At 29.7% G+C, this 11242-nt stretch overlaps 1 protein-coding gene across 12 annotated transcripts in view; it reads left to right on the top strand.

The window, feature by feature from the left end:
• LOC106881190 (girdin) overlaps positions 1–11242 on the top strand; it is a 176959-nt gene that overhangs the window by 19013 nt on the left and 146704 nt on the right. For 11 of the 12 annotated variants that reach the window (XR_008265197.1, XR_008265198.1, XR_008265201.1 and 8 more), the window contains one exon: positions 9095–9124. The exons of the other annotated variant lie outside the window; for it this stretch is intronic. Coding sequence is in view for 3 of the 11 variants with exons in the window: in XM_052971764.1 (XP_052827724.1) it covers positions 9095–9124 (30 nt within the window). In the remaining 8 variants the exon portion in view is untranslated. The remainder of the gene's footprint in view (positions 1–9094; positions 9125–11242) is intronic. 12 annotated transcript variants of the gene reach the window in all.

Genomic DNA, 11242 nt, shown 5'->3' with positions numbered 1-11242 from the left:
CCAAATAAATAGAATAAAAACATTAAAAGCTTTTTTATCTAACACTATCACATTTGCTTGAGAAGTTTGATCTCCTTTATTCTAAAATCAATTATTTGAATTCGATTTTATTTTGTAGCAGTTTTATCTGATAGAAAGATAATTCAATGATTGTTGATGAAATAATTAATGATTAAGCTGACTGGAATTCATCAAAACATTGCCATATTTTTTTTCCTTCATCCTTTTTTTTTTTTGGCTGTTCAGAGAATTAAAAGGTGACTTTTGGTTGCACATGAGACAATAAAAAGCACAATTCTTTTATATATTTTTAAAAATTGTATTTGTCAGTTTGTTAGAGAAGCAATGAATCTTTGTTAATTAATCAACAATTATAAAAACTTTCTGAAGTAAAAATTGAAATTAAATGTCTTTAATGTATTCCACTCAACTTTAAATTCTCTGTACAAATATTTAACAATCTTACTCTTAAAAGATAAGGAAAAAAGAAGCATCAATAAATAAATTTAGATTTAATTGCAGTTTGTATGCCAACAAATTTAGTGCATGTGTATATGAATTACAATGCACATAACACATATACAGAGAAATAAAACATTAGTACAGAAATTAAGTTGAAGACTGATCTACATCTTTCTTTTACCAAATTATTGCTCAGTGTAAGTTCGGTTCATACCTTCTTCAATTAGATTTTTATTTTATTTGTATCTTGCATGAGTTAAAGGAGGCACAATGCCTATGATGGTTTGCAGGTCTTCCAAAATTGAAGTTGTAAATCAATGTCTTGTGTAAAAATGTTTGTTGGAGCAGGATCATATAGCACTATTGATGTGAGGAAGAAGGATGAAGTGTTTTGTGTAGAATTTAGAGGATGAAGCAGTGATGGAAGAAGCTAAGTAGAAGTGAATGGAAAGGGGTATATTGCTAGTTAACTTAGTGGAGCAGAGGCCATTGTAGTAGAAAAGAAACATATCAATGAGATGTTGTTGAAGTATGTTGAGGAATCTTTGCCACTCATTCAAATAGCAGTTCCACATGTTTGTGTGTCACATGTTTGCATGTGCCTCTCAAATATATGAGCAGTTCTCTAACATGGATTAAACACAAGCTTTCTAGGAGAGGCCATCAACTTACCAGAGTTCAGTATTTTCTAACTCTAAAGTGGAATCTTGGGTTCTGGGATTCAGTTTCAATAATGATATATATTTAAGTTCATCATGAAAGATTGTGAGACTAAATATCTGAAGTAATTTTAAGGGATTTATGCATTTTTGTTAGCTGCAATGGAAAAAAGATACAAGACTTTCTTTCATACGTTTTCTTTATAAATACATGGAAAATAATTGCTTAATTTTCGTGTGTATTATCAACTGATTTAGACATAAAGGTAGAACAACAATTTGAGAAATCATGTTAGGATGAACTTGAGAATGTTCAGCCTCACAGAGATGCTGTATAGTTATGTCACTTAAATGTTTTGCTTCAGAACCATCATGTAAGCATTGAAAAACAAACAGAAAAGTATGGTTAGGTACGGTTAGAAAAGTACAGTGACCTCAAGACAAATTTCCAAATAATGCTGAATGACTAAGTTCAATTCTTGTACAGGACATTATTCTTCTTGTCTTAGCCAACCAAATAGATGCCGCTTGACTTTCACAGCTGAATTGTTCTATGAAGAGGATGAATTCCATCTTTTAAACTAGTTTCCAATAATTCATCAGGCTATCAATAATACACAAAATAATCTTGCCTTATGAGCCTGAAAGAATGCATGTGTATGTGAAATAGTAAAAAGACTTTAAATATTTTATGTTTATTTCTTGTGGATTTTTTTTTGTTCCAAGTTTAATTTCTTACGTTAAGGACATATGACCTTACATTGAAGATATCCAGTTGAGGGAAAACAACCAACCAAAAGCAAAATAAAAGATTATATTGTGTAATACACAAAATAATCATGATTCCAGTGATGAACATCCTATAAAAAAATGACATTGTCTTCAATCACTGATAATATGGAATTTGGAAAATTAATACCAATATTCCCAATTATAATTTCTTATTAACTGAAGTTCACATTTTTGGGAGAAAGGCATAGTTCATTGAACTGATTCCTTGTTGCTCCTTGGGGGATGAAAGATAAAGTTAATTCCTGTGGGGTTTGAACACTGAGCATAAAAACGATGTAGTAGTCTATGGCATTTTGTTAAGAATTCAGTTGTTTCTGTCCTCTATTACCATTTTATATATTCAATAATTGCAATGAAAACTCTTCAGTATTTGAAATAAAATATAAATAGAATAAAAATAGTTTAAATGAATACATTAAAGAAATGTTCTCCAAATGCATGATGCACACACACATGCACATGCATGCAGACACACACACACACACACATCTCAATATATTTATTTGCATATATACAAATATCATATCAATATTTGAGTTCTCAATGTACCATTTGTTTCGGAAATAAAGCAGTCAGTATATTTATATGAACTAAGCAAGGTTATCGACAGTGTAAACATGTTGAATCTGTCAATATTTTCCACTTTCCTTTCTCTAGCATTTGTTTGGTGAATAAACTTTCTAAAAGTCTGTTACACTTGGTAAGTGTTGAACAGAAATTCACCTTGTCTCTTGATAGTTTACTAGAGTGCATCATCTCTACCTTTTCTATTAAGCTTGTGAGGGATTGGGTTTTATTTATTTATTTATTTTTTTTTTTTACTACAAATTGTTAGTGAATCAAAACCATACAACTTTTATAAACTATCACTAGTTAACTTAAAATAGAAATGTCACTTTTATCTGCATGTCATTATTTTCCAAAAATTTTGATTATCTAATTTTATTGAGATCGTCTTGTTTTTAGATTAACATTAAAAAAAAAAAGTCAGTGTTAAATCTAAATTGAATGCCTTAAGTAACTGGATACATAATCCTTTTAGTGATTTAAATCAGTGAATATAGAGTTCAAGTAAGTGTAACATAAAAGAAAGCAATAGATAAAATTTATTTTGTAGAAGACTGAAAAATCTATCCATGCAAAATTTATTATGGGAACAGCTATAAAATAGGAGTTAAATCCCAAAGTTATTGACATACTTAAAAACAGGATTGCTTCTACTAGATCCTCTATTATAGAAATCTTCAAATTTGCTTAGATTATTTTCATTGTAGAAAGCAAATGAATTAGTATCTATGAAATAAATTTTAATGCATTATTTTACAATTTACATTTAGTTGGAACCAATAAAAGCATAGTGACTCTAACTCCAGTAATTCAATAATTACTTCTAACTCTACAGCTCTGAGCAAAACCATGAATTTTTAACTCTTATATGGTTACTGCACATATGTTTGAACTATATATCTTTAGCACAAGTGTCTCTAACCCATGTTAGTATATTCCCAAATTTCAGTAATGTGATGAGGTTTTTAATACTTTCACTTTATTCCAGTAAACCTTATTAAATGAGAAAAATAAATGCTTCTCAGATATTAGATGTACTTTGAAGATGCTCACTTAATTCTATCATTACTTTATTTAGATAAATCAATAGCAGCTGTTTTTTAAAGGTCTAGTGTATCTTACTGAGTTTCTGTTCTGGTTCTTCAAATGGTTACAGGATAAATAGAAGAGGACAGCTAAGTTTAGTGTGAAAATTATCTTGTCAATTTCTCTTTTTTAACATAGACTAAGTAGGCAGTTTTCTACAGTCTACTCTGATTGTCTGATCACAGTGATGGCAGAGGCTGAAAGAATTGAAGATGAGTCTTTTAATTGCTGATGAAACCCTCTTTACTCTTGTATATATCATATATAACAAAGGTGATGGTGGAGAGAAAAGTGGGGAGAGAGAGACTAGTGAATGTGGTATGGAGGAAAGGACCAAACATTAGATGTCATGACACCTGAATAGTTAATAGTCATGTTGTAATATTACTTTTCTTGTAAACAAGTGAGGGTTGGTGATGAGTGGGACATTCGACCATACAAAATCTGTATCACTGGATTCCATCTGACCCATTGGAAAAGTGGACATTAAAATGGTGATATTGATGCTGTTGTTAATATCCCTGCAGTGAGTGGATTTCAATCCAAAACTAGAAGCCAAGGAAATACTTTCCAGTTATAGTTTCCTTCCTTCTGACAGTTATAAGCTATACCCCTGTCTCAATAGTAGAACAAAACTAGACAAAGTTAAACATCTTCATTGGGGATATTACACGAGTATTAATGTTAAGATACAACCTTATAATTTTACAAATACAAAATTAGTTAGCTCAAAAATCTAATTACATTCACTTAAAAATAAGATAAAGTTTTATCACATTTTATTTTCAAAAAATCAAATACTTATTTTGTTTAATTCTATTTGAAAGTTAAAAAGGTACTACATTTTTGCAGTAGTTCTATGCTCCAAATTACTTTTTCACTCATTCCTTTTCTCTCTCCTTCCTCTCTTTCTACCCCACAATTTGAGCACAGTCTCAAAACAATTAGGTTTGCCCCAACTTGTTTCAATGGCTTTTTAACTTGACTGAACATGTTATTCACCACTTAGTCATACTTGTTCTTTTAATGAGGAAGAATTTTTACTGTGTGACTTATTAGTAAAATTGTTGTTAGTGATTTATTTAAATAAACCTAATGAGTTATCTTTGACAGGAAAAAAACCCCAAATATCTTAAATTGTTCTTTGTAAGTTGATTAGATTATAGAGAAATAGATCTATTTTTTTCTTTTCTAATTAAATACTTTTAAGTGTCTAGAGAAAATGTCAAATAAGTAGGACTCTCAGTTCATGGGTTATAAATTAGCTGCAAGCATGCCTGTGTGATTGAAAAGCTTGCTTCCCAGCTATATGATCATTGGTTCAGTCCCGTTGTGTAGCACTTTAGGCAAATATATTTGACTATATCTCTGGGCCAACCAAAGCCTTCTAAGTAAATTTGATAAATGAAAACTGAAAGAAGCCCATTGTATATATGTGTTTGTGTGTACTCTTGTCTTAGCATCATGCAAACAAGCATCACTGTCATACAAGCCATATTGTTTCCAGTCTTCCTTGGAAACCTGTCTGGCTATGGGAAAATATTACCTTGCTTGGAAACAGGTGAGGTTGATGATAGAAAGGGCATCCAGTGATAGAAAATGTCTCAACAAATTCCATCTGACCCATGCAAGCATGAAAAAGTGGAAGTTTAACAATGATGATGAAACTTGTCATACACACACACATACATATATGTGTGTATGTATATATTTTTGTGATTGTCCCATTCCCAATGTTTGACAATTGGTATTGATTTGTTTACCTCTCCTTTACTTAGCAGTTTGGCAAAAAAGACCCATAGAACAAATACCAAAAATAAAAAAATTATTTCTGGGGTTGATTTGTTTGACTAAACTCTACAAAGCAGTGTCCCAGCATGGCCACAGTCCAATGACTGAAACAAAAAAGGGACAAAAGTTGTAAAAAAATTTTCTTTTGACTTTCATACTTTTTAATGTATTCTTAACCATTTTTTTTTTTTCTATGTATATATATATCTGATATAGGATTTACGCATTAGCTAATGAAATAATTTATTCAGTCATTTTCTGTTTTTAGTATAACTTATGAGTCGAAAAACATGTTCTGTCTTGAAAGATATACCACTCTTTCACCTTACCTACTAAAGAATGTTTCTGAAGTAAATAGCAGATTTACTAGTATGTTCTGGCTTTTCACACTTCCACATAATTAAAATTGACCTAGGTACTGCCTGTGTTACCTTGTAACCTATTTCTGACTATCATTGGATAATAAATGTCTTTGCTTCCTAATAGCTGGTTTTGGTCTTATGCAAGTCTACAAGTTATACTTCTAACATCAAAAACCTGCAATTTCATTCTCTTGCACTGACCTTTATGATCAACCTCTGCATATTTGTGTTTTGAGGTTAATGTGTGTCATCTGAAAACAAAACTCATTCTTCAAAGAGGGAATGTTGTGTAAAACCATTCAATTACTGTCTAATTGCTGTTACATTTAACAAAGAGAAGCACAATAAAGTAATTCTTGGTCATCTTTATATTGTACTAGGATATTTTAAAAAGTTGATAGTTAAACAGAAACACATTATAATATAGAAATTTTAAAAAAAGGACAAATATTTATATTTTTTTCTTAAACTTATTCTATTTTTAAGGGTAATTTATAAGATGGATATGTTTTTAGGATTATTTTAAGCACATCTATCACTGATTATGTGTATAATCTGTATTACCTGTGAAGCTCGGTTTTCATACATCTGATCTAAACACTTTCTCTGAAGTCTTTCATTTATTTATACCAAGGATACCTTTTACCATCAATTCATAGCAACATTTTTGTTAGATATTTTCCAATCACATTTCAGGACCATTTTGTTACATACATCAGCTAGTAATTCTGATTCCAAACTGCATTCTCATTTTGCGTATGCTTAACTTATTTTGTAAAAAAACTTGTTTTTATTTAGTACATTAATTAAGAGGGGGTATAATAAAATTTTTGAGCATATTGTGAAGTTGATTGAAATGACTGAAGTTCATTATTGATACCTCATGAAGCCGACAAGAGGTGGCAGCCCTGACATAATTTAAATTTTAAATAGTGATGTACAAGATAGAAACTTAAATATTTCACTTTTAACTATTCGAGGCAAATCTCTCTATTCTGTTTATTATTATATATTCAAATAATCTAAAAAATATTTTTCTTACTTGTTCATTTGTTACTCCCTGCAAACATAACTTCAAGAAGTCTATAAACTTCACTTGCCTGAAATTTTAGAGCAGGAGTTTTTATGACCTTTACTAATGCTTTTTTAAAATTTAGTCTTAAGCCAGGGAGTGGTAACTATTTTCTGTTAAGTAAACTAAGTAAAATAGTTCAGTCATAGAGTTTAAATTTTTGTGATCTTTTGGACAATGGTTTAGTAAGCAAACCACTTAGCTATTGTATTTCTTTACAGAAATTAAACAGACAAATGAATTTTAATTGGATTATATAAAACATTATCATACAATCAATTACAGGTATTTACTTTATGGTTAGAAATTTGTGCATCTTAACCTTGTCTTAGTTATTTTCACTTGAAAGCTGATGATAATAGCTATGCAATCCAAACCATTTCTTTAATTGCTAACCAATCCATACACAATTTCTTCTTACCATCTCATTAATGTTGTTAAGTTCTCATTGCCATCTGTAATTATTCTTTGAAAGAGACTGGCTTTCACCAACCTCAGCAATTGTCCTTTGGATGTGGTTAATTTGCCTAGTTAATTAGTTAATTTTAGTTACCATTCAATTCATTTTATTGCTATTTATTTATTTATTTTTGTCAATTTTTTTTAATTTGCATGTTAATTTCTTGTCGTTGCTGAGTACTTCCATCCAGTTCTGTCTGAATATTCTTCGTTTTAGTCCCATTTTTAAAGATGGCAAGGAAGTTAGAAAAAACTTTACTGCCAGATAAGTGCAGCAACTAGATAAGCAGCCCCTACATTAGCTCAAATTTATTTTGTTCTAGAATTATCAAATAACTTCTTAATAAATTAACTGATGAGTAATAGGGAATAGGTGGACTGGAGCTATTTGTTTTGTATTCACTTTTGCAATTCTTTTTTTTGTGGGGGGGGGGGAACCCCGCTTTGATTCAAATGCATAGTTATTGATGAAAGGATATTATTTAGAATGGTATTTTATTAATTCTTCAAAAATTGTAAAGCTATTAACCTGTATCACTTAACTATTTATTCTGTTCTTCAATTACTGTCTTGTGTCTGCTATTATTGCAATCTGAACTTATCTAAGGATCGAGAGATGTGTCAACAGTAAATGTTGAAATTATAAATTGTTTTAAATTAGTAATTCAGTATTTAATATTTTAAGGGGTTTGTAACTAATTCATTTTTATTTTTACTGTTGCTGTAAAGAGTTTTTACCAATTGAAAGATTATGAGGTGGTGCTGAAAAGTTACTGGCTTTGGGTGAAAAAAAAAAAAAATACAGGAGGATCAGTTAATTATGATTTTATCCAACATATTCCCCTCTCAGATTCACACACTTATTGCAGTGATCTTTCAGTTTTTCTAAGCCCTGAAAAAAACTTGAAAGGTTAGGCCTCCAATCAGGCCTTTTGTGATACCCTTAAAGTCAGGAACTTTTCCACACACCCTTGTGTAGTTGAAAGAAATAAATAAATGTAGAAAATCCTATATCAATTATGCCACAATCCAGATTCACTTTCACTCTTTGTCTCTCATGCAGGGACCTTAAGTGTTTTACATAATATTGATGACGCTGTCACAAATGAACTAAGTATGCTTTGAAAATAGTGTACAGTATAGGTGTAGCTGTGTGGTAAGAAGCTAGCTTCCCAACCATATGATTCCAGGTTCGGTCCCACTGCATGGCACCTTGGGTAAGTGTCTTCCACTGCCCGTTGTGTGTGTGTGTGTTCATCCCTCCACCATCACTTGACAACTGATGTTGGTGTGTTTATATCCCTGTAACTGAGCAGTTCAACATTCTTTTGTTGAACTGATAGTATAAGTACTAGGCTTACAAAGAATAAGTCTTGGGGTTGATTTCTTTGACTAAAAACCTTTTAAGGTGCTGCTCCAGCATGGCTGCAGTCAAATGACTGAAACAAGTAAATAAGTGAACATGTGCAAAATAAGACTGGGATGGAAAGGTATGAAGATATTCAGATGATTGCCTGTTCATGCTTTCAGAAAGGGTTAAAAGTGTGACTGGAGATATTCATAACAAATAAGTTGTAAGCATGTAGTGAGAAATTCTCAAACCTGGAAGGACAAATACTCTCAAGAAAGAATAGTGTGCTCAGCAATAAACATACATTTAGCTAACAAATATACTTTAGGAATGGTATACATTCCACTGGAATAACCGCAAAATGTAACCGTGTTGATACATTTTATTTGAAAATTTTAGGAAAATTATTATTTCTTTTTTATGACAGTAAGCTATTTTTTAAATCCTTTAAAATATTTTTGAATCACTCTTCTTATCAGTATCTCTCTTTCAGTACACAAGGCTTTGAAAGATTCAATTCAGGGCAAGTATTTTTATCTGGTTCCCCTGTAGCATGCATATCATTACTAAGAAAAGCAAATTTATTTGTTCATCTCAACAAATGAATACATGCATGAAATATTGTCTAATCCCATATTGTAAAGTTATGACATCTATATTCTTGTAAAGTTACTTGTAATTGTATCAGTCACATATTGTCATCCTTTCCTCCAAATGAATGTTTATGATTTTTTTAAAAATCTTCTACTTAGAATTCACATTCAGCTGTAATGAAAATCAGCACATATATTTTCAATAGAATAGAAACATTAAAAAACAATTTTTTAAATCACTTTTAAAATATTTTATGTTGTCCAATCAGTAGTAATCAAGTTGAAGTACATATGTTTGATATGTATCTAGTTATAATGTTAGGTAGTGTATATATTGTAGATTTTCCATCTTTCATTTTTTTTGTTGTTGTTTTTATTTGAAAATGATATGTGTGTAAAATGTGTAAAACTGCTTGCAAAATTGTGAATAATTATTCAAAACTCATTAATGCATTGTATGTTTTGTTTGTGAAATATTGTTCATTGCTTATTAAATCACCTTCATAATAAAGTTATACTCAAGTATTTCTTTCTCTAATGTTAGGAAATATATCGATGAGACAATAGATTAGCAATTATTTGATTTGTGCAAGTTATGAAGAAAGGCAATACTTTTTAAAGCCTTTAAAGAAATCATTTTCAGATATACATAGTGTCTTTACTAGTTTTTACCTATTTTAACACTATGAAAATTCAACTATAATAAATAGATTTTTTTAATTTGCTTTTGAACTTGGATTGTTTCTTAAATTATTTATTCTTAGAAAATAATTTTATAGACTTAAAAAAATTTGTAGTTTATATTATTTTGATTCTTTTGTTATTTGTATTTGTTTTGTCTGATAGCTTTATGGTGAAGATTGAATGAAGTTTTATATTTCTGTAATTATCTTTTAAAGGACTTGGTTTTAATATTAGTTTCCAATAATTGGAAAAGTAGTTCAAATTGGCTTAGAGTTTAAGTTTCAAATTAAACTTAACATGTTTCATCAGTAGCACAGCTAATTTTCTGTGTCATTTATGAGTTTTTCTTCCAAAAACTACCTGAATTGTTCTAGCTAATTTTGTAATTCTTTTGTTATTGTGAATGAGCAATAATATAATAACTACCTGGTCTTTTGCCCCAAATACAATCTTCAATGTAGTTTATAAAAATAAGTATTATGAGAACATCTTAAAAAATTTATGTTTTATTAATTTAACCATATTGTTTAAAGTGATCAAAACAGCATCCACTTAAAAATGATACATTTAAGCTTTAAACTTCACCATGCAATTTGTAATTTTGTACATGTAATGAGGAATTTGGTTTCATAATCTAAACTCCATTTTCTAACAAACTTTTATTTGGAACATATTGAATAGCTTGATTTCTGTACTAGTGGCGTTTTAAGCTTATGATCTTAAGATTTAAAAACTGTTTATGATTATAACTTTGTTATATAGAATATTAAGATTATTAAATTTATCATCTAGCATTATGTAAATAAGTATAACACCTAAAATTTATTTGAATCATTTGGACTAGTACAATATTTATAGCAGCAAAGGCATCCAGTTATATAGTTGTTTGTTCTTACCATACACTAATGACAAAATTCATAATTTAAAAAAGTTGTTAAAGAAAATTTATATGAAATAAAGAGTTGATTGGAAGCTTTTAAAATGTTTGTAAAGAACAAGGTGAAGTAAAATTAACCTGTTTAATTATGACCTTAGTTATTTTTCATGTTCATCTGGAATCTTTTAAGTCCAGAAAACTTGTCATATCTTAACTATCATATTATTCTTATTAAAACCTTTACTTCTACATTATTTATTGCAGAGGAAATATATTTTGTTAATATTATTTATTTAGTACAGAGAGTTATGAAAGAGAACTTCATATTTTTCAAGTCTTATCCTGTTTGCTTCATTTCATCTTTCTTGATGAAATCAAACAAACAGTAATCATAATCAAAGTGAATAACTTAGGTGCCAATAATAGCCCTATTTCCTAGCAAAAAGATGAGGCAACTGTAAAAATAGAAGCAGTCATAATCCATTTT

The sequence above is a fragment of the Octopus bimaculoides genome, chromosome 11, assembly GCF_001194135.2.
Source record: "Octopus bimaculoides isolate UCB-OBI-ISO-001 chromosome 11, ASM119413v2, whole genome shotgun sequence".
Classification (NCBI taxonomy): domain Eukaryota; kingdom Metazoa; phylum Mollusca; class Cephalopoda; order Octopoda; family Octopodidae; genus Octopus; species Octopus bimaculoides.
This window is presented reverse-complemented; position numbering and strand designations above follow the sequence as displayed.